The 24,812-nt window shown below is 41.1% G+C and overlaps 1 protein-coding gene across 4 annotated transcripts in view; it reads right to left on the reverse strand.

Moving 5' to 3' along the window:
- The window catches only part of CRACD (capping protein inhibiting regulator of actin dynamics), a 204,572-nt gene that overhangs the window by 70,785 nt on the left and 108,975 nt on the right, over positions 1 to 24,812 (reverse strand). The window contains exon 4 of one of the 4 annotated variants that reach the window (XM_084625693.1): positions 776 to 944. The exons of 2 other annotated variants lie outside the window; for them this stretch is intronic. In XM_084625693.1, the coding sequence (XP_084481819.1) occupies positions 776 to 944 (169 nt within the window). Of the gene's footprint in view, positions 1 to 775; positions 945 to 24,812 lie in introns of those variants that run through there. One more of the 4 variants, XM_084625696.1, reaches the window with a different exon arrangement.

Below are 24,812 nucleotides of genomic sequence, written 5' to 3' on the forward strand. Positions count from 1 at the left end.
ACATAAGGTTCTGGGCTACCAGAGCATGCCGGCTCTACTGACCCTGCTATCATTTCGGCACATGCCTCTGCCTCTACTTTTGACATTTCTGTCCCCGGCCTGAGCCCAGCACTTTGTGCAGCTTCTTTGGTAATTTCATTATTTTTTCTCCTCCCCATCACTTCTGCTACACATGGAGCTTCTGACACATTGCCCTTGGATTTTATGTTAATAACGTTTTTCCTTATTATTGAATTTATAACAGAAAAAGTTGCTAGGTTGACAGCCCTAAAGACTGCAGCTCTATCAACAGATCAGGCAGATCACACGCCGCAATGTGACAAGCTTCCCCCACACTTCCCACCTGCAGGCTTCATTCCTGACCTGAAGGTACCACCTCGAGGGCAAAGAGAGTAGAGCAGAGTCTCCATGTCCAGTCAGTTCAGGTACTAACTAGGGTACCCATTGTGCTGGTGATTTGATGTCTGTCTGTCTGTCCTTAAGTTTTACTAATCCATGAAAGTAGGTTTGAATTTGTTTGGTTTAACCCTGGACTTTCTTTTTTCTATTCATCTACACATGGAACCAATAATTGACATGTGCAAGAAGTTAAACACTTAGATTCTACAGTATAAGAATATGACTAGAAAGGCACACTGACACTCAAATATGCAGTGTACCACTTATCATTCAGTGCGATGAAATTTAAACAGGAACAACATTCATTACATCTACAATGATTCTTATGGATTCAGTTTAAAACAAACAAATTTAACAAACACATGTATGTTTTTACCTCAAACCATTGTTTGTTTCTTCATCTGAAGAGAGGGTGCCATTGCATACATTCCCAAAAGAGTGGCTGGGTTTCAATTTGGCTTCCACACAGTCTGATGTTGTCTCTCTCTTTTTCCTTTTACCAAAAAACTTCTTGAAAGGCTGGAATTTGCCTGCCCTTTTCTTGTCTGCAGATCACAAGACAAACACATATGGTAGCTTATCAAGAAGGTACTTTGGTGTGTGCGAGAAAATCACAACAGCTAGCACTTGCAAAGGAAAAATGAGGTCAAAGAGCAATCACCAGCCTGAGCAAACCCTGTACTTGGAATTTAAATGCACGGCTGCAACTCACTGTCAAGGCACAATATTGACAGAGCAAAACAAAGAGCATTAAAACACCTGCTCTCTGGATTAAAGATTCATGCTAAGGTGTCAGTGCGGTCAAATGCTTGGATGAGGGCAAAAAGATCATTTACAAGAGACAGAATGAAAAACTAACAGGAGGAGATTCATTTTTAGATTTTGTGGAGTGCTTTTGTTTTGTCCTAGTCACTCAAGAAAAGCTCTGCATTCATTACCATACTGCAGCAGGGGCTACATGCACTGGTTTGAATGAAAGAAACTGAAAATAACTTAGTATATATTATTTATATTGTGTCATAGGTGAACAAGGTACTTTGCAGACAAACAAAGATAATGGGTTAAATTCTCAGAGTTGCATCAATATACATCCAAAATGAAGCCAATTAAGTTACTCTGGTTTTACTCCTGAGTGACTGAGAGCAGAATCTGGCCCAGCATCCCTGCCCTGTAATGTTTACAAACTGAAGTTAGACCCAAAACTCAGAGAAAGACAATTTGGCAGGCACAAGGAAGGAAACAGTAAGCAAAAAGAGAGGGGATGCCACCTTTCACAGAGATAACATAGAAGACAAATAAATAAGTTTGTGAAGCTAAACTTTTTTCCTCACAGCCTAGACCAAAAACATTAAAATAAATAAATAACTATATAAAAAATCAAAGCTTATTGCTAAATATTGGCATGGTGTAACAAAGGAGGAATTTCAAACATTTCGAAACTATCATAGTTTCATTTAATTTACCCTGACTTAATTTTGCATTCAGATACCTTAGAATGCACTCTCATTTTTTTGGAACTGCAGCTCTTCTAATATTCCAGTGTTTCACCTGTGACAAACATTTTCATAAGCCATCCAGAATTCTCATACATACTACCTACTCTCTCTCTCTCTCTCTCATTTACCCTCCCCAGGGAGCTGCTGCTCAGCAAAAAGTATGAATTTTGTTGCAAGATGCATGTTATACACATGTAGGGACAAAAACAAGGTGTGATGGTCTCAAGTTGCAGTGGGGGAGGTTTAGGCTGGATATTAGGAAAAACTTTTTCACTAGGAGAGTGGTGAAGCACTGGAATGGGTTACCTTGGGAGGTGGTGGAAACTCCTTCCTTTGAGGTTTTTAAGGTCAGGCTTGACAAAGCCCTGAGTCGGATGATTTAGTTGGGGATTGGTCCTGCTCTGAGCAGGGGGTTAGACTAGATGAAGTCCCTTCCAACCCTGATATTCTATTATTCTATGAACTGACCAATAAACCTGGAAACTACTGTGCTGTAGTAGTCTTATGATTAAAGGGCCAGATTCTCCACCTCTCTCCACAGCATTTGTCCTCATCTCTCCAGCTAAAATTACCCCAAAGTGGGGGAGACCCTAATGGGTAAAGCACCAACATATCCGGCTTCTATGCCACACCCCTCTACAATACAGGGGGCATGTCAGGGGCAGAGAGGGGTATGGCCAGAGTACACTGCAATCCAGCTATGCCCATCAGGCAGATAGTCAGCTGGGGTGGACTAGAAGAGCCCAGGAGCAGGGACAGAGCTAGACAAAGAATTAGAAGCTGTAAGAGCCTCCCTGTTAGTTCACTCCCCTTCCCCCCATCATGTTATCAGATTTTCCTGTCACTTTGGGTTTATTAATGTTTCTCTTGGGGGGGGGGTGTCTGTAATTCTATCAATGTACTGCTTGTCTCACTTGTGTTCTCATAAGGAGCTCTACTTCTCCCTTCTGTAAGTTCTCTCTCAATGGAGCTATCCTGCAAGACCTAGGTTCCCCAGGGCTGGGTTCTTCCAGCCCCAGAGTCAGAGGAACGCACAAACATTAACAGTATGTCTGAGAAGACTGGGTTAATCAGCACTCCCAAGCTGACCCCTTATATGTCCCTGGACTCAGCAGGCTGGGTCGAGCAACACTTCCAAGCTGCCACCTCATGTGCCCCAGGTTCAGCACGTTCCTATCCCCACTTTCATGTTACAATTGTTCTGGTAGTAACCCACTAGATGAGCAAACCCCACAGAATTTTTGGGTGCTGCAGGGATCTTTAGCTTAGATACGAGGAGCGGTGCTGCAGAGCGAATGGGGAAGCCAAAAAACACCCTCGAGGGGGAGGGAGAGAAAGAGAAGAAACCAGTTTAACCATGACAGTTATTTATTGCCGGGTAATAACCATACAAGGGGTGCCAAACAAACAAACCAGTGATAATATTAAATCTAACTTAAATTTGATTATAAAAAGGGCAGGTTTAGAAAACTATAACTGATCACACAAGTCAGGGTCAGAAGGCTATACCGAGAGCGAGAGATGGATTTTCACTACTCCTTGAAGCTTGAATCCATCGGGGTTCCCAGATAGTGGTGGTAGCTGAGGATCCAGAGTGCTGGAGACAGGCAGAGCCCCCAGCATGATCAGTCAGGAGAAGATGAAGTCTCAATGGAACTGATGCAGATTTTGGATCCAGACATCAGAACACTTACTTGAGCATGGGTAGGAGTTTTGTAGGGAAAGAACAATGGTTCAAGGGAGAACATTAGATTTGTTTATGGGTAAACTGATGGCTCAAGGGAGTATTCCAAAGTTGTTTTGTTCAGGCTAAACAATAAACTGATCATTCCTGGCTATGGGCGGTGTTCCTTGCAGGGAGCTCACAATTCAATTAGGCAACTTCAGTATTTTGGATACCAGTAAAGGATTTATTACTAGAATTGGTCTGCTAACTACTGAGCTGGGTGTGTGCAGGCATGGGTTCATTAACATCTGGAACAGAGATTCCCCATCATGCAGTGCTTCCCTGCTTTTCTAGTCCCAAAGTTCAGTCTCTGTTCTAAATTCTGTATGCTAATGGAGATGCCTCCCTGTCCCATCTTTGATGTAAATGAGGCTAGGGGAGTTTCCTTAATCCTGTCACCCTTATCCCAGGGGTTTAGCTGTGTCTTCCACTGCCTTTTCATTGCTTTTTGTAAGTCTTTCTTCTGATCGGTTTTGGTTCAAGCAGAGGCGGGGCGGGGGGCGGGAAGGGGAGAGGTCTTTCGTGAGTCAGACAGGCTGGGAACTGTGCCCTGGTTTCCCAAGAGCACAGAGCTGATAGGTAACAATCAGTATGCCAAGCAGATAATGCATGCAGTAGAGACATTGGCCCAAAACATTAAAGCCAAACAAATAACACTCTGCTCCAGTCAGCATTTCATCTGAAAATCTCTAAAAGAAGTTTATAATGGAGGGTATCATTCTTCTCATTTTGCAGATGGGGCAATGGAAACAGAGAGTTTATGTGACTTACCCCGGTCACAAAGTGCGTCAGTGGTAGGGCCACGAGTAGAACCCTGGTTGCCTAATTTCCAGAACCAAATTCAAACCAGCGTGACCCACAGTAGGGCTAGGAAAAAAATGTTTAAATCAGCATAATCTCATGAGTGCTAGGACCCAGCAGGAGAAAAGGAAGGGGGGGAATGGAGTAGCTCAGCCCTTTATGTTCCCCGCTCAGCCCCTGCTCACCTTCAATTAACCCCGTCTCACAGCTTCTCCTCCTTCCAGCCTGCACAGTTCTCAGGTTGCAGGGATTGTGGAGAAGAAGGGAGAAACTCTTCCACCATTCACCCTCTAGCCAGGCCTGGTACCCTACCAACTCACAATTCTTTGCAAGAACGTTCTGGCATGAAACTACAAGGAGATTTCGGTTAAAATCTCAGGTTAAAAAAGATTGGGAACCATTGCATTAGGCTACAGTTGGCTCTAATCTACACACATTTGAGATTTTTCCACATTTGGAAAAGACACTGTCACAATTCCTGAGTCGGCTGAGTCTGATTCCCTCATGTGCTCCTCAAGGGCACCCCACTTAGGTGTCAGGCCTCCAGCCATCACTTTTCTTATGACAGAACCCTATGATTCCTTCCCTTTAGTCCAGGTCTTTACTACAGACCCTTCCAAATCATTGTGGTTAACTCATCAAGTCTGACTTCAGTTCAGCACCTGCATTCCCCCAGGAGCGATGACAGGGCTATCCAGTGGCCAATCACATTCATAAAGCAAAGTACTATTTATTCAGAACAAAAGCATTTCAGAGAAAACATATCTTAAAAACAATAAACAGCTTATATGCATGATGAGCTTACAAAGTGGTCAGCCATCTTTCACTTGGGGACCTGGGTAAAATACTTCAGGTCCTTCCAAAGGGTTTGGTTCTGTTGGTCATAGTCTCATGCTTGTCAGTTCTTGGACGGAGTTTCCCCCCTCTTAGGTCACTATTTTTATACCATTTCAAGTCCTTTGTGTTCTTAGGCCTCTTAAACTAGGTCAAACCAGTCTATAAAGCTTCCGACTCAGGGGCAGGGGTAGGGGGTAAAACTTCAAAATACTTGTTACATGGATTATTTCAGAATTGAAGATTTGCCTCAATTACCTCCATTATCTTTAATTCCTGCAGGAAGCATTCCTTGTGTTACTTATTTAGCCAGGAACTACAAACACTAGCAAGCACATAAAGATACATATAACATTTATAACATCATAGGCACTATTAATGAAAATGGCTCTTGTAGACTGGTAGAGCACTGAACAAATTGTGCACTACCAGAAACAAGACTTATGGAAGGCACTGGTTTGCCACATTTTTCATATGCCTGCCACTGTAACAGAGACAGATCTCTCCCTTCTTTTTCAATAAGGATTTCAGTCCATACCATTCCAACAGCACAGCTAGCTCACACAGCATATAGCATAGGCCAGTACAGTCACAACGACTTTTTGAAAGGGCCCTTGTATTTTCAGCCCACTTGCTGCTGTCCTGTCCCCTCTGTAGGCTGGCAACAGAACATCAAGTCTAAACCCGCATTGGACATGGGTCCGGAGAAAAATTCAAGCCACAGATTTTTCATTAAACTAACAGCTGTGAACACAGTACTTATAATTAAAATATCTTTGTATAATTGTAGTCTACGGTTTTCAAACTCTCATGTTCATTAAAGGAAGCAGTTTTGGGTATTGCTTCCACATATCAACATGTAGTTTGAAGATCACCATAGAGCATTTGGGAAATCACAAACAACTGATGTTTTTAATGTGCACCATATTTTTATTCAAAATACCCCAATATATGAAATTGTGCATAATGTGTCTCCAAGCACATAGCAAATAATATGTGTTTAGCTTTCTACAGAGATACCGACAGACCATTTGCTTTAAATGAGCAGATATTGGAGCTTCAGTTTGATAATCCCAGCAGAGAACAAAATATTTGAACTAATTTAGAACAACAATACTAAATGGGCTCAACCCTGCATTCCTTACATATATTTAACTCCCAATGAAGTTAATGAAAGTTTTGAGAGGACAATTGTAGGATCAGGCCCAGGAGGAAAATTATGACATAAGCATACAACCAAAGTTCCCGGGCTAGAATAGGTTGATACAAACCATAAACTGAAGTCAGTAACATATACAAACACACAGGCATATGCTTAATTAACTTACGATCAGTGCCCTGATGAAGAAATAAATCAGTATATATTATTATGGCAACATTTCACTCTCTCTAGTCTTCCCAAGTGGTGCAACATGTCCCTCACTTTATATCTGCACATCACAGCTGCCATTCTTTCATATGAGGACAAGTTTTTCTCCAGAGCCAATAAAAGTCAATCCTTTAAATCAAGCTGGATGGCTCACTGTTAAATGGATGGGCAATCTGAGGCAGCCCTTGACTCTCAGGGCTGAGCAAGCTGTGCCTACAACTTCCCCAGATCCTTCCAGCATTGACACAAGTAGTAGTCAAACCCATGTCTTCCATAGGATAGTGCAGTTCACTACCACTTGGGCAAGGCCTTTGTAACAGGCTTTTGGTTGTTTCATAAATGTTGTTTTATAAAACAAGACATTCGATGATTCCCAAGGGATAGAAGGTGGGACAAGTCTCCTTTTCTATGCTGATATGACACTAAGAGGAATCAAAAAGTTGGAAATGTGGTGGACACAGATCTCCCAAAGCCATAATGTGTCTGGTGCTCTGAGATGAAAGCTGACTTATTCCTTACCATATTAAATGTTATGGAGGGTGATGATGATGGTGGAGACCTAGATGCTACAGGGCTGATTGCTGAAATAGCCTGAAAGACAATTGCTGAAACAGCCTGAAAACAACTCTAGTCATATGTGCAATTTCCTCGTGTTCTATTACCTACCAGATCTGGACTTATACAAATCCAGCTCCAAGACAGCAAATGAAATAAGCACTCGAACCTTGTCCTTGCTTGGTTTACACACCTTTTCCTTTATTTCTTTTAGAAAATCACTATGAATAGTTAATAGCAAATTGAGGAATGTTGTACTTCAGAGTCTAAATCATGGGAAACTATAAAGTGTGAAGGCAATAGCTAACCAGAAATGGATACAGGAAGTAGAATAACTCATCATATATGGTATATGCTCCTTTTGTATCTGATTCCAGTGGAGTAGCATGAACACATTAAAAACAATCTTTAACCTGGGATATAATTCCTCAGTTGCACCCTGGTCAACAGATGCAACAACTGCAACACAGAGATCTAGTTAAAGTGAAGTCTGATGCAACTTTTGGCATGCTACAATGTAGCACATGATCATACTCATCTCTACTAGAAAGATGGGTCCCAGAGACACAATCCATCTTTCATCTTAGTCCACTACACTTGAAACTTGTAATCTCTACCAGCGACACCTCCCCAATAAAGCTGAAGACAGCTGCAATCTGCTGTATTTTATGCAAATTGGATCTGGCCCTTGGACTCCTGTCAAAAGCCCAAAGCACCCTTTCGGTTTGTCAGAGTATGGACACCCTTGCCCCAACAAGTGTGGCAACTGACAAATCCCCTGCCTAGGCTAAACTCACAATAAGAGTTGTAAATAAGGTACTCAAATATCAATGGAATCCATTGCAATACATTTTCTATAGTGCCCTTTGAACAAATAGCATAAAGCACTCAACTCAATTATGGGTCATATAAACAGATAACAATTTAGATGTGACACTTAAAGAGTAGAAGAAACTCAGTTGCTTAGATAGCGAGTGGGAGAGTGTTCCCAAGCAACAGATAAGAGACAGGAAAAGGAGATGCCAAAAATTGGTGTTAAACCAGACAGGCACTTCTGAATCAAAAGAACAAACTTCACGTGACAGATGTTAATCACGTCCCATAATCCACTACTGGCAGGCCCTCAGTTACCATGGTGATTAGGGTGGTATAAGAACCTATACAGAACAACACAGAATAGGATTCAAAATAGGCAGGAAGCAAATGAAGGTGACAGATGCTGCGGGCTGTGTTTAAAGAGAAGGGATACAGGGAAACTATGAAAAGGAATTACATTAGTTAAAAAGGGGAGTATTGAAAGATAGGATGAAATCCTGGACCATTTGAAGTCAGTGGTAAAACTCCTATTGACTTCAATAGGGCCAGGATTTCAACCCTGATTTTCAGCTGGGTAGGTGCTAGTTTGTGAAGATCACACAAAACTCATCAATATGTCCATTCACTGTCCAGATTGTAGTAGCTTGCCCATTAACACCTGCGTTCATACAGTAGGTATACAGACTCTCAGAAGCAGCATTATATTCTATTTTAAATTTTGTACTGTGTTCATTTATCTTTTATACATTGGTACAAGATATTCGCTAGACAGGGGCATAAAGTGACTTCAGACATTGTCCTTGGAGGTTAAACTATCTTTGTTCCTTGTCAGTGAATTTAATACTCATAAAATATACTGGACAGGCAACCCCTAAAACTGCAGTTCTGTTGGCAAAATAGACAGAACAGGCAGCAGCAGTGCAAGCTTCTTTACACTGTCCACCAACATTTATTATTATTTGTACTTCAGTAATGACTCAAGACTCTAAGACTGAAGTCCATGGGGCCAGGTACTGTTCAAAAACATTATAAGAGACAGGCTCTGCCCCAAAGAGCTTAGTCTAAATAGAACAGACAGACAGACAGTGGATGGGAGGGGAAACAGAGGTATATACCGAGATGCAAAGTGACTTTCCCAAGATCACACAAGTGGTCAGTGGCAGAGCAGGGAACAGAATATAGGTCTTCTGACTCCTAGTCCAGTACCCTATTTATTAGACATCTGGAGATGGGCGTTGACCTGGAGGCAGCAGCCCTAACTAAATTATGTTTATTCATCATGTGGGTGGGTGATTATGTACATAGGGCTGGTGTGGCTTTCATAAAAATGTACTCAGCTACAGATCGGTGTAAGTAAGTGAGAGCTACAGTAGCCGATTACAAATGGTGGCTGCAATGCATGTTTTTCTCTAACGTTTCAAAACGTCTGTGAATGGGTCATCTGGATTAGAGGTCACAATAAATTTGGTATGAATTTTTACGTGGAAATTACTGAATTGAAATCTGCTTATAGATTCATAATACTAAGGTCAGAAGGCACCATTATGATCATCTAGTCAGACCTCCTGCACAACGCAGGCCACAGAATCTCACCCACCCATGACACTGCTATACTACATGTGGTGTCAGAATCAAGGTAGCAATTTGATGTTTAGGATGAAGATGAAGAAATTTGGGCTGCAAGTGGTGGAGTGGAGGGAAACAAAATGTAAACTGGAACCAATTAGTGGAACAGAGATGGAATGCTGAAGAACTTAAATGCTTATTTCCTTGGGTTTTTTTTTTCCAATTTGCATTGGTGATAAATTCTAGCAACCTCAGCTCTAAGTTAATGGAATTTTTATGTAAGAATTTCCACTTTTTAAAAATAAGTATGTATCAACATTGATAGCTGTCTATATTGCTAACTAGTAACGCTGATATGTATTTCCCTCTATATGCACCCATGTGCCCCCCATTGACTTGTTTCCCTTCCTGGCCTCTGAAGGGCTGTCCTCCCTTCTCCCACAATCTTTTCTCCCACAATCTATCCTCATAGGGACCAGACCTTTCCCCAAGTTTCCTCCATTCACAGCCTGGATTGCCTCCATAATCCATCGTGGCCTCCTCCTCAACATGCCCTCCCCTGAATATCCCAAACTTTGCTGATTATTGTTGATATATCCACATTTAGATCTATGTCAACCCTTATAAGCTGAATACGGTAGGGGAGCAGGGCTCTCTGTGGGGAAGAATGGGGATGACATGGAGGGGCAAAGAAGAGGAGTGGCGTGGAGGTTTGTTCTGCTGAATTGCCTAGGGTTTAACAGACTGGTGCTCTTGTGTCTCTTTTCATTTATTAGACATCACAGCAGATCCACTTTCTGGCCTACTTCGCTCATGACCCCCCACTCATCTAGCTTCTCCATATATTGGCTAAACAAGAACTTGGGGAATGTGGGGAGGGAAACAGTCCAAATGCAGAAGATGTAAATGCCAGGGAGAGTGAGGAATTATTTAAGTTAGTACAAGAAAGATAATGGGATGAAAATTTAAAAAATGGAACATTTAGATCAGATATCATGAATAACTTCTAGACAGAGAGTTCAGACCTCAATTGTTTGAGATATTTAAAACTAGACTGGATAAAATGCTGACAAGTATAGGGACAATTCTCTATTGGCAAGGAGCTTAACTAGGTTATATAAATGGTCTTTTACATGTCTAACCTCTTTGATGAAACTGAGAAACATTCAAATGAAAGAGAGCTTATGTAAGTCCAGAGGTGTCGAGAGAAGCTAAATTATTTTTGGTTTTCACATGGGATTGATACGAACTGGTGATATTGACTTAAATGCCAATAACACAGTCAAGACAAATCTATCTCTTGTAGATTCTCGGCTACTTGCAAGGAAACATATCTCCACAGATGACATTGCCCTATGTGTGACATTGCCCTTCCAAATTCATGGTCCATTTTGGTCAATTTGATGGTCATAGGATTTTAAAAATTGTAAATTTGATGATTTCAGCGATTTAAATCTAAAATGTCAGTGTTGTAATTGTAGGAGGCCTGACTCAAAAAGAAGTTGTGGGGGGTCACAAGGTCATTGTAGTGGGGGGGGGTTGTGGTACTGCTACACTTACTTCTGCACTGCTGCTGGCAGCTGCGCTGCCTTCAGAGCTGGGCAGCTGGAGAGCGGCAGCTGAGGGCCGGGAGCCCAGCTCTGAAGGCAGAGCCACCACCAGCAGCAGCAAAGAAGTAAGGAGGGCACGGTATGGGATTGCCACCCTTACGTCTGTGCTGCTGCCTGCAGAGCTGGGCCCTCAGTCAGCAGCCACCACTCTCCGGCTGCCCAGCTCTGAAGTCAGCAGCACAGAAGTAAGGGTGGCATGGTGTGGTATTCACACCCTTACTTCTGCGCTGCTGCTGGGGGGGCGCTGCCTTCAGAGCTGGGCACCCGGCCAACAGCCCCCGCTCTCTGGCCGCCCAGCTCTGAAGGCAGTGCAGAAGTAAGGGTGGCAATACCACAACTCCCCTAAAATAACCTTGTGACCCCCACACACACACAACTCCTTTTTGGGTCAGGATGCCAAATTTGGTCTCCCCTGCGAAATCTGTATAGTATAGGGTAAAAGCATACAAAAGACCAGAATTCACATGGGGTGTGGGGGACCGGATTTCACAGTCCATGACGCGTTTTTCATGGCTGTGAATTTGGTAGGGCCCTACCTATGTGATTTTTATTTCCTGCCTGCTGCTCCACACATGGCTGATATAGTCACTTGTTAGGATAAAATATATGAATCAGCATAATAAACTTAAGACTTCTGTTAAAGGCATCAGAGTCCAAATACTATGTAAAGTCCTTTACCATCAGGATCAAATATTTCAACACTTCTGTTTACAGAAGCAGGAAGTTATAGAAAATGTAAAACCTGTTTGCATGTGTACATGTGACGCTGAGTCCAAACGTGTTTTAACCCTTAGAATGCTAAGGGCAGATATAGTCAGCCTTAGCTATATTTATTGAGGGACTGGAGCGAGGGCCGGATTATGACATTCTGAGGCCCTAACCTATAAAAAAAAAAAAGAGGCCCATACCATAAAAAAATGAATTTATTATTTTCACAGAAAGGACATTGACTATATAAACACGAAAGCTTTATGTTCACATACAGACAAAGGCGAAGTTGCAAAAACAGAATAATCTTCATTTTCAGCAGCCCTCTCTGTAATGACGACATCATGACAGAAATAAATTTGACAAATTCTTTGAACTAATTGTGTAGGTAAGTAAAGTAGAAGTAAACAATATAAAAATATATAAAATCAAACAAAATTACAGTAAATAATACAATTTACTAGAAGAGTTCTCAGGAAATGTTTCTTCTCTGTTGGGGCATCTAAATTGTGGGATTCCTTGTCTGAATAAGCAATGAGGCTCTTAGAGGACCTAAGATGGCAACAGAGGATATAGGATGCAGATACCCATAAGCTTAAAGCTCAACTATTAGTTATATTGATATGAATTACATCCTGTTAACAAGCAAACCATCAGAATATTGTATGTGGGTTATATTTTTCCAATAAATTGATTTATTTTGTTTTTATAGAAGGTTATGCTGAATTACCTGATATTAGTACTAAAATTAGTAGCAAAAAGTTTTTATTGAAACCAGTAAAAAGTTTAATTTTATATTATAAATATTGAGATTTGTATAGCTATACAACAACTGTATATACACACAGGTTTCCGGTGCGCATTATATATACATATACACACATATACATATATATATATACACATATATATATATATACACACACACACACATACACACACTGAAAACCTGTGTTATTTTACCAGGATATTTTTGTGAAAGTTAGTGCTATTTTGTCTATGTTCTCACAGGAAAACAAGAGAGGATATATCTTTTTTTTTAACACCATGAATAAGGAAAATTATCCTTCTTTTCATATGAATAAAGGAAAAAATGTTTGATTAATTTTGTTAGGGAAATCCAAAGTTTATCCAGACTATATATAAAATATATTTTCAAATGTTTACTCCAATTTAATTTTCACAATGAATTGTTGGTATTTTTCTTTTGCCATACTATAAAAATACAATGTATTATGCATATGATATGTGATGGACAAGTCTATATAAGAATTTTTACATAACTTACTATCTATAATAAAATATTATCTTGCGTGCTCCAAAATCACTGAGCAGAAAATCTCAGTATTCTTTCTAGGCAGACATCTCTCTTCGCATTCGCTTTTCTATCCTGTCTCCCCTAGGACCACTAATTAATCTCAAGTAAACACCTTGGAGACACAGAGTGACAACAAGCTATGTGCGTGAAAGAGAAAGAAAGAATTTACCAGAAAAAAGACTAGTAATCTCTAGGCGGCCATTGAGAAAGTGAGAAAAACTAGCCTATACTCAAGCAAATATAATGAACATTATAGGCTTTAATAGCCTATAAATCATATATGCACATAGTTTGAAATAATTTGCTCACCAAGTACTTAGAATATTTTGATAGATATGTATATCTTCCTCTACTTCTCTCAAAACACTCTATCTATCCTTTCATCAGCACTCTCTAATATTTACTGTGAAGGTTCCCGAAATTGATGGAGGGAAGCCAACACAAATTTATCCTCCTCAAGATCCACTCAACCCAAGTCCATAAAATGATCACCTGCAAACTCAATCATGTGAAGCATGGATAGCGCATGAAGCAGAAAGTGGTGTGCACACTAAAATACACAATTGTATGTATTGTGACAAAGTTCCTCCTCTGCCTTGGTGGGTCCTTCAGTTTCTGGTGGATTTGCTGGTTCACGGCAGTCCTCACTTTGGCTACTTTTGTTAGTGGCACAAACCTGCCGTTTGCTCAACTAACCTCATCACTGGCCAGCATGGGAAAAAGGAGGAGAACAATCCCCACAGTCTCTGCTGGCCTACCTAATGGGTAGGGGGACAGGCCAGAGACCTTCCCCTCTGGTGGGACCCACAGTCCAGGTCAACTCCTCTTATATCAAATAGGGAGTTGGGGGGTGGGGAGAACCCAGGCCCACCCTCTACTCCGGGTTCCAGCCCAGGGCCCTGTGGATTGCAGCTGTCTACAGTGTCTCCAGTAACAGCTGTGTGACAGCTACAACTCCCTGGGCTACTTCCCCATGGCCTCCTCCCAAGACCTTCTTTATCCTCACCACAGGACCTTCCTCCTGATGTCTGATAATGCTTGTACATCTCAGTCCTCCTGCAGTACGCCTACTTGCTCTCAGCTTCTTGCGCACCTCTTGCTCCCAGCTCCTCGCATGCACCTCGCTAACTGAAGTGAAGTCCTTTTTAAAACCAGGTGCCCTGATTAGACTGCCTGTCCTAACTGATTTTGGTAGCTTCTTAATTGGCTCCAGGTGTCCTAATTAGCCTGCCTTAATTGGTTCCATCAATTTCCTGATTTTTCTGGAACAGCCCATTCTCTTACTTAGGGAAAAGGGACCTGCTTAATCTGGGGCTAATATATCTATCTTCTGTCACTCCCCTGTAGCCATCTGGCCTGACCCTGTCACAGTGTGTACAGATCAAAAGAAGAAAGAACACAGAGTCTTAGAGCCTGATTCTGTGCCACTAGCTTCAGTAGTGGTAACAGACCCATGTACTTTAAGTATCACCATCTCAATTTGACACATGGATAAACTGAGGAACAGAGAGGTAAAGGCCAAAATATTCCGAAGTATCTCCTTATTTTTATCATCCAACCTGAGACACCGAAGGCTGGATTTAAGAGGCACTAAGCACCCAAAGTTGCCACTGAACTCAAATGGAGTTACGGGTGCTTAGCATGTCTTGAAAAAATCAGGCTCTAGGCACAAGATTTTCACTGTGACCTGGAGGGCTAGATCTTCAAAAGAATTCAGCATCTGTGAAATTCTGGCCCTGTGTGTCCCAAACTGAGCATTCAAAACTGGAAACACAAAGTTAGTAGACTCCAGAAAATTTTGGCCAAAGCGAATTGCCTGCTCTCCTGCTCTAACCACTATCATATAGCTAATAAAACTATCTGGAACCAACAGCCTAAAAGGTATAACAGCCCAACCACCAATATCCAGATGTTTGTAACCTGATTTGACCAAGGACAAAACAAAAAATACCATGTTCACATTAACATGATATGCCCAAGTATAAATGTAGCTCCAGTAAAATCTGAGGCTTATGCTAGCAAAGGGGAGGAACTGTGGCCAATCATGCTTTTCATAAAGTAAAGAGTTTTAGCATTAATATATATGCCATGTGGGGTTTACTCCCTCAGGTTTTTTTTAAATAAATAAGTTTTTGTTGCACGTTGAATATTACCTTATTTCTAAAAACATTTTTCAGTACAATGTAACAAACAAAATATATGACTTTTAGTGTAAATCTTCAAAAACAAACTACTGATTTTGAGTGTCTCAAGTTTTGGGTGCCCAATTCAAAACACCTTAAAAGAGGCCCAACATTCAGAGACTGATTGTTCAGCTCTTTCTGAAACTTGGGTCCCCTTAAGCTATCTCAAGAAATCACCCCAAAAATCACAAGTCACTTTTGAAAACTTAGGTCTTGATTACCATGAGTTATATAGGATCACACACATGGTTTCACCAGTTATGAGTAATGATTCCAACCAAAATTCAGGCCAATAAAATTATCTCACAGCACAGTTTTGCGCATTTTCTATTCCTATAGTCAATTCAGAAGACACACAATCAAGATTTCCATTTTAAAAACTTGTGATTGGATAATGCCAGTTGTATCATTTTTCTCTTTTTGTGCAAGGTGAGACACAAAAGGAGCAAACACATTCCTAAGACTTTCTGACAAAGAAATGTTCTTTTATGAATGTCACAGAAGGTTTCTATTATTTAATGAAATTCTAGCTGGATTTTTGACACGACAAACATCTAGATACAGTATTTCATAAAGCAGCCGGAATCACTAAAACTGGAAATTTATGAAGCACTTCCATAGCAGCGTGTCATTACTCAAAACAACAGAACCTTATTAATGAAGCAAAGCAGTAGATAAAAATATATTTTGAGTCACTGTGACTGGCAAGGATCAGAAAAACCCAGCTGAAGATTATCTCACAGGAGATGCATTTAGATATATTTTCTGGGGGCAAGTGCAAAAACATGAATCTCACCCCCATAACACAGACACATTGATATGACATTCTTACTAGCAGGTGAAAAGGAGGTCAGATGGAGTAAAAAGAGTAAGATTCTCATTATAAGATGTTTCCTACTTGAAGGCCATCACACATGGATAGTATTTTTTTCTCTCCAACCAGCACTTCTTTTGATTTGGTTTACTTAGAATCCATTAAGTCATTCTTACACTACTTGTTCTATGAAGCAGAAATACCATATGAGAAAAATGCAGCCAGCATTACCACCAGCACTGCACCACATACAAAGTGCCAGACACAGACAAGATAAATATGTTGTATGCGGTTTTTCATAGTTGTGAAAGTTAGTCTGATGTGAGGAAACAGAACATGAAGACTCAGGTTCCAAGCAAATTACCAACTGCAACATTGCTTGCTGCCTGAACAATATGAGGCTGGAAAATACCATATGTCTATAATCTTCTCACGGCATATCCTGCCATGAGTGCAGGGGAATGGACTAGATGACCTCTCTAGGTCCCTTCCAGTTCTATGATTCTACCTTGTAGAGTGGATCTGACTCAAACCAAGCACCCCCAGCTCACAACAGTCTTCTATTTTGCAATGACCTAAACAAAATTCCAGATTCCAAATGACCCTAACCTTGGGGGATGGATGGGAATCTGAATTCAGACTCTGCATGTCTAATAAAATTAGAATTGGAAGGATTAGGTTTTTATTGGTAAATGTTGGTAAACAAGGATTTCACTGTACACACACAAACTGACAAAAATATTTCTATTGATGATCATCAAAATTTACAAATAGGCAAAGTAAGCAAAATGCTGCTTAAGAACTTATAGGAGTTTGATTTAAGGATATTTACATTGCCTGTTTTTGATGTTGACTGTTTGCGTTTAACTCTTATAAAGCCTTAACATTTTGAATCTCAGCTCCTATGGTCATTAAATAATTTATTGCCTGATCTCCACATTATCTGACACTCCTCTCCCCATAATTTCCCACAACTGTGAAAATTTAAATCAATAAAAAAGGGAAAATGCTTGAAAATAAAATATATTATCTGTCAAAATTATTTTAAAAAATTGAATTCTGCAGACCCTAAGTAAAACAAGTAGAATGTGCTGACTGGCTTATTTTCTTGCATTGATAAAATGGAGGTTAAGATCAGAAAGTTATGCAAAGGAGCTCTGAGTAGTAAAGTATATTAGATCAGACACTTTTGGGGGCAGCGACTGCATCATCCTCAGCATTTGGAAAGCACCAGTCACATTCTACACAACACTGCTAACTAAATAATAACAGCAAATGCCTGGATACCCCTGCTGTGGTAAAACCCTTGGGAGGGGGTCTGGGAGAGGCAATAGCTGAGGATTCCATCGTACAGGTCCCCTTCCCTCCTCCTTTGGTTGGACAGGTGAGGTTTGTCCACCCTACAGAAAGCAACCGTGGGGCCACTCCCAAACCTGGCATATCACCAGGGACGTATGGGTATTCTATACTCCTACAGGGAGGTGTGATTGCAGCACATGTAGACATACCCGAGCTAGCATTCATTCATCTACACCACTACTGAACAGCCCCATAGCCCAAGCCCTGCAAGCCCGAGTCAACTGGCACAGGCCAGCCGCGGGTGTCCAACTGCAGTGTAGACATACCACACAGTAAATATTCATTACTTGAACTCAAAGTTCAGATCAGATTAAATATTTAAAAGCATATTTCCTGGGCTTAGTCTTTTTACATTTACATCTAAAAAAAGTTCTTGTGGATATTTGTTAGTTTGATCTTTGCAAAACCACTGACTTCTGCTGCATGAAGTATATAAATTAAAAAACTTTGTTTTCATATTTTTCTGTATAGCATTAAGTATCTTTTTAATCTTTTATAAAAATAAAATAAACATAACATTGATATTTTAATGTCAGCCCAAAAAGAAAGCTGTACATCTACTAAAAAAATAACTATAAGGTATCAAAAAAGACCCCTTTATAAGATCTGTGCTGACAAAATGAAAAAACAAGTTGTAGATGATTCAGAATGATGAAATCTTCATTACAGTTTTGTTGGTTCTAATTTATGGCAGTGGGGATTGTTTATAACTTTCAAGAGAAAAGAGCAGAAGCCATAAAAATGAAGCTAACGAACAAAAAAGCATGAACTTTAGAAAAGTACATAAAGTAATTGAATAATGAAAGGGCCTTTAACTAATGAGCAAATGTCCTTATCCCTGAGCTACTGCAACCAGACAATTTTTGGGAGGTGGGGGCAGAACGGGACACTATTCCATTTCCATGCCAGCTTAGTTCCAGGCAAAGTTTGCCATTATGATAAATCATGCTAATTATGCAGAGTTTCTTTGTTGTGTGGGTTACAAATCATTAATACCATTACACTAGTAAAATGCCTTACATTTAGGAATAAAAGTTGAACCCAATTACATCTGAATGCCAAAGGAGACCGCCAGTGCTTTTTATTCAGCATCATCAACCTTCATTGTATTTTATTTTATTTGATATAACAGTCTTCAAATTTGTTAAGCGGTTATAAAGAGGACAGCGATGAATTGTTCTCCATGTCCATTGAAGGTAAGACAAGATGCCATGGGCTAAATCTGCAGCAATGGGGATCTAGGTTAGTATTAGGAAAAACTTTCTAAATATAAGGCTAGTTAAATTCTGAAATAGGCTTTCAAGGGTGGTTGTAGAATCCCCATCTCATTGGAGGATTTTAAGAACAGGTTGGACAAACACCTCTCAGGGATGATCTAGGTTTACTTGCCTTAGCATAGGGGACTGGACTTGATGTCCTCATGAAATCCCTTCCAGTCCTATGTTTTTGTGAACCTACAATTGTATAACACATCATCACAGTTTAAGAGAGGATGTAGGAAGGACTCAGTACACTAATAAAAGGACACAATCTTCCATGCAGGTCCTATAAGGATCAGTAGAGGCAGTTAAGTGTATCTATTTTCAAGGGAAATTAATGCACTACAGGTTCTAAGATACCACAACAACATGTATCTTAGATATCAACACTAGATGGACAAACAACTGGAGGTGCAGATTACAAGTGCTACATTGCTAGGCTCTTTGCTTCCTAGGACAGACTCCATCATCACTCCTGGTGTTCCCAGGCGATTACACCAGCAGACTGTCTCAGACTCTCTATGGACATGATAATGTGAGGTGCCCAGTGCTCTCAACTCCAATGGACTTCACTGAGAGTTGAGGGGATTCAGTACCGTGCAGGAGATGTTCAGCATATGATAGGATCAATTCCTCCAAGAGAAACACTAGTCAACCAATGAGAACACTGGTTTGTGTTTTAACTGGTTTATATTTGGATATCAGATTTTGTTTCAATATTTTTTGGATTGAATGAAACTAGCACAATAATATTGAAGGAGAAATTCAGAAATTGTCTCTCTTTTCCAAATTAAATTAGAGATCATTGAAATACTTTCTCCTTACAGGTGGTATCCTACACACGTGAGTAGGCACTGCAAATGGGTACAGTGACCTCTCCGTATCAGCCCACCAGAACATCTCTTGTTGCAGCATCTTTCTAGAAAGTATCACTTCTAAGGTGCCTTTCCCCAGAGAGGTGTTGTCTAGTGATCTGAGTACAGCTCTGGGAGCCAGAAATATCCAAGTTCTAATCCTGGCCCAGGCACCAATTACTGAATGTGGGACTTCAGCCGGGCAGGGTGCATCTGCCGTGGCTCAGGGCTTCAGCAGGGGCAGGGCAGAAGCCCCGAGCCCTGGCAGGCATCTCTCGCCGGGCTGAAGCCCCAAGCCATGGCAGGCACACCCCAGCTCTTGACTTCTAAAGATTGCTGTATGCGGCTTGGATGGTTAGTAACTTTGGCCAGCCCTGACATATGGTTACAGAGGCCATTGTCCAACTATGGGATTTTCAAAAGGACATTCTTATGTGAATCCATGCTGGGGGGAAGAATGGGAGCTGGTGGGATGAGAAAGAAAGAAGGAGGAGGTATTAATGTAGTTTATTCCTCCCATCTGCCTCATGTCATGTCTTCTTGCATCGTGTCATAACTAACCTAGAAAGGGTAGAAAAGGGTCTTCCTTCTGTCTGTACAGCACCATGCACAGCGATTATGTAACGCCAACAGACCGCAGTCGTCAGAAGGCGGGATCAAACCAGGGACCTCTGGAGCTTAGTGCATGAGCCTCTACTGCATGAACTAAAATCCAACTGGCTGCTAGCTAAGGCTGTAGAGCAGACTCATTTTACTCTCTCTAAGTGGTCTCGGTACCACTACATGAGACAAAGCACCACACCCAGGAGGCGTGTGGGTTACAATAACACTGTATGCAAATGCTAAAATTTGAAGTTCAATACAAAAAGTGAGATGCGTGGAAATGAATAAGCTACTGAAAAGAAATGAACAATAGCAAAGGAATCCTTCTCAGCTGTGTGACTGGCTATTCTGGACAGATGAACACCTCTCTCTTTTTCATGCATTTTAAAGCTGAGATGCAGCAAGCAGCAAATCCAGTTTGCAGCTGTTTGATATGGGGGGGGGGTCTTCCTCACACCACCACTTCTGAAAGAGTTGTCAAGTTTGAACATTAAAACAAAAGCTGTAGTCACCTTGCATTGTAGGCAGCCATCTCAATCATGACTTGTAGAAGGGGAAAATTAACATTTTACTTTAAAGAAAGTTCTTTCCAAATTTCAATGCTCTTGTTTTCCCAGTTATTAACATCAGATTACTATGCCAGAGCTCATCAGATTTCCTACTGCATTTTGGGGAAGACCCTTTAATGCTCTGCATGACTCCTGACACTGTGTAAAAATGTCTGCATATCTGAGGTAACTGTGCAAAGATGGTTAAGGTATGTGTAAGGTAATGAAATATTTATCTGTAATGTAAGTTAAGCTCATGCTTCCCTCTTTTTCTTTAAAAATAGGCTCTTGTGATTATATGAAAGAATAAATTAGGTCAGTCTTGTCAATTGCTGGGCAGCAGCAGGTTGCAGCACCAGGGGAGAGAAGCATCATCTCTAATGTTTCTCGCTACCAGGGGCTTTCCTCACTTTTGATTTAAACCAAACTTCCTCCCGCTTTTGAATCACACTAGGTGGGTGGTGGGTTGGGAAGTAATTTTTCCTTAAAGAGGCACAAACACCCCGGAAGCTCCTTGGTGTGCAGTCTGATCCCTTGGGTGTGCCTGGCTTGATGTGTGGGCTGTTGCAAAGCTTAAGGAAGAGGCACAGCTCCCACCTCCATCCATCCCTTCCCACTCCCTTTGGAAGGATGTACAGCTATAGTGGTGACAAAAGGGAGCAGTCCCTGTGCTGCTCTGAGTTTAGGGACCGAGACTGTCCATGTCCCTTGTGGCCATCTGCACTTTGGAATTCAGTAGGTCTTTAAACACAATTTCTAACAATCATGTTTGCCAATGCAATGATGACCATGACCTCACAGTGTAGACAAGGACCAGTCATGGTCAGCGTGCTATTTGCGTAAGAATTTGATTAGCAAGTGGCAGAATCACATACAGGAGTTCAGAACTGTAGCCAAGTGATTCATTTCATCAGCCATTTATCATTTATTTGGTGTTATGGTCAACTCACATGCTATTTCATATATAATCTATGTGTGCTAAATAGATGCAAGATGGAAAGGTCTGGAGTGACCAGAGACTGGATCAGGGAAGGTCTGAGGAATGGTAACAGTTAGGTTTTAATACCCACGCCCATTCTGGACAATGAAAGGGATGCAAGCCTGAGGCATTCAAAGGAAGCTTCATGCCAGTTACCTGGGTTATATTTCAGTAACAAAAGATTGCTATGTGGTAGTTCTATCTACCTTTCCACAAGAACTTCTACCCTTCTACCACCTCACAGAACTCAAGGTGTATGGGTCAGATGTGGGATGCAAACCCAATTTATGTGTCTCTCTCTATTAAAGTAGGAGGTACCTCAGGATATAAGTTTCCTACATCAGAAAAAGAGATGGTGACTCTCAGGACAATTAATCTATCTTTGAATGTATCTCATGGATGGCTGCCAGATATTTAGCAGTTTTTATGGGAGATGTGTGTGACGTTGCACTCTATACGATTTTATAAAAATATGCTAATGAGTGTGAATATAATGTAACTGGAATATGCTTCATGCAAAAGGTCTCTTGTAAGGTATCATTACAAATCTTATAATCTACTGAGTGTGGTCATCCTATTTGTATAAATGTATCACCAGTCTTTTTCTGCGGAAAAGGACCTAGGGGTGACAGTGGATGAGAAGCTGGATAATGAGTCAGCAGTGTGCCCTTGTTGCCAAGAAGGCCAATGGCATTTTGGGATGTATAAGTAGGGGCATAGCGAGCAGATCAAGGGACGCGATTGTCCCCCTCTATTCAACATTGGTGAGGCCTCATCTGGAGTACTGTGTCCAGTTTTGGGCCCCACACTACAAGAAGGATGTGGATAAATTGGAGAGAGTCCAGCGAAGGGCAACAAAAATGATTAGGGGTCTGGAACACATGACTTATGAGGAGAGGCTGAGGGAACTGGGATTGTTTAGTCTGCGGAAGAGAAGAATGAGGGGGGATTTGATAGCTGCTTTCAACTACCTGAGAGGTGGTTCCAGAGAGGATGGTTCTAGACTATTCTCAGGAGTAGAAGAGGACAGGACAAGGAGTAATGGTCTCAAGTTGCAGTGGGGGAGGTTTAGGTTGGATATTAGGAAAAACTTTTTCACTAGGAGGGTGGTGAAACACTGGAATGCGTTACCTAGGGAGGTGGTAGAATCTCCTTCCTTAGAGGTTTTTAAGGTCAGGCTTGACAAAGCCCTGGCTGGGATGATTTAATTGGGGATTGGTCCTGCTTTGAGCAGGGGGTTGGACTAGATGACCTCCTGAGGTCCCTTCCAACCCTGATATTCTATGATCACTCTTGTATCTGAAACTAGAAATATGAAATATAACTCTGAGGTCCTATTGTAGTTATGCAAAGTGTGGGCCATTAATGGTGGTTTGGAATCTTAATAGCTCCAATTAACCAGGACAATTGACTGTAGATGGCTCTGTTTAGTTCTAAGTCTTCCTGTATACCTGTGGGCTGGCAAGTGGGTAATGAAGTCTTACAGTGACATGTGATCATGTCACCTGAACTGGAATCCATCTTTAACCTGGTGCTTTTCCACTGAGAAGGAGGGGTGGGAACCCAGAGGGACAAAGGATTCCCGCCTTATGCAAAAGATATATAAGTGGGTGGAACAGAACAAATGGGGCGGCCATCATGAGAAATCCCCTAGCTACCACCTGAGCTGGAATGAGGGTTGTACCAGGGGAAAGGATTGTGCCCAGACTAGGAAGGCGTCCAGTCTGTGAAAGAAACTTATTGAAACATCTCTGAGGGTGAGATGTTACCTGTATTCAGTTTATTACTGTACTAGTCTTAGACTTGAGTGTTTTATTTTATTTTGCTTGGTAATTCACTTTGTTCTGTCTGTTACTACCTGGAACCACTTAAATCCTACTTTCTATATTTAATAAAATCACTTTTTACTTATTAATTAACCCAGAGTATATATTAATGCCTGGGGAGGCAAACAGCTGTGCATCTCTCTCTATCAGTGTTATAGAGGGTTAACAATTTATGAGTTTACCCTGCATAAGCTTTATACAGGGTAAAACGAATTTATTTGGGGTTTGGACCCCATTGGGAGTTGGGCATCTGAGTGTCAAAGACATGAACACTTCTTAAGTTGCTTTCAGCTAAGCCTGCAGCTTTGGGGCACGTAGTTGAGACCCTGGGTGTGTGTTGGAGCAGACTGGCGTGTCTGGCTCAGCAAGCTGGCAAGGAAAGCAAGGGCTGAAGTAGTTTTGGCATATTAGGTGGCAGTCCCAAGGGGGTTTCCGTGATCCAATCCATCACAATGTGATCTAATGATCTATGCCAAACATGTAATATAAGACAAGACAATCATTATGTCAGTGGTAAGGTCCTAGCAAGTGTGTAACCACAAACCAAACCCTGGATTCAAACATTCCTAAGTCTGAGAAAGTTTGGATCTGGAATTTGCAGGTCAGGCTTGAGCTGAGTTCTTGGGAAGCCAAGTGGAAAGATGTCTCAGAGGAAATCTCAATAAGTCCCATAACTAGTAATAGCTAACACTGTATTGTAAAGCCACATAATAAAAGGAGGGCAGTTTCCTTCCCACAATGCCAATGGCAAAGTTGTCTTGACTATGGAACAAGAGGAAACCTAAAAAAGTCTGAAAATGTAACAAGAGTAAATCCTTTCCTTTGTACTGAACGAACACACTGTACTCCTACACATATTCACAAAGGAAGAGCTTCTTTATACTATAAAATCTGTTGTTTTTCTCAGTGAATTGCTAATCAAATGATCATATGATCTATTAATATATTACAAATACAGAGCTGGCCAGGTGTTTCATATAATTCAAATGTTAAATAATTTGTGTCTTCTTCCTAAATGTTTTCCTCCTAATGTTGTATGTCTGTCTCTCCCTACTTCTGCCATCCTTTGAATATATATTTAGAGCTGGTTATATAATATGTTGAGTGCTCAAGATCTCAATGTACTCACTCATTTGTTCTTTATTTCCCTGATGAAAGGTTTGACCTGACAGCTAGTTACAGTGGGATT

Source organism: Lepidochelys olivacea (assembly GCF_965140295.1).
Source record: "Lepidochelys olivacea isolate rLepOli2 genome assembly, chromosome: 4".
Taxonomy (NCBI): Eukaryota; Metazoa; Chordata; order Testudines; family Cheloniidae; genus Lepidochelys; species Lepidochelys olivacea.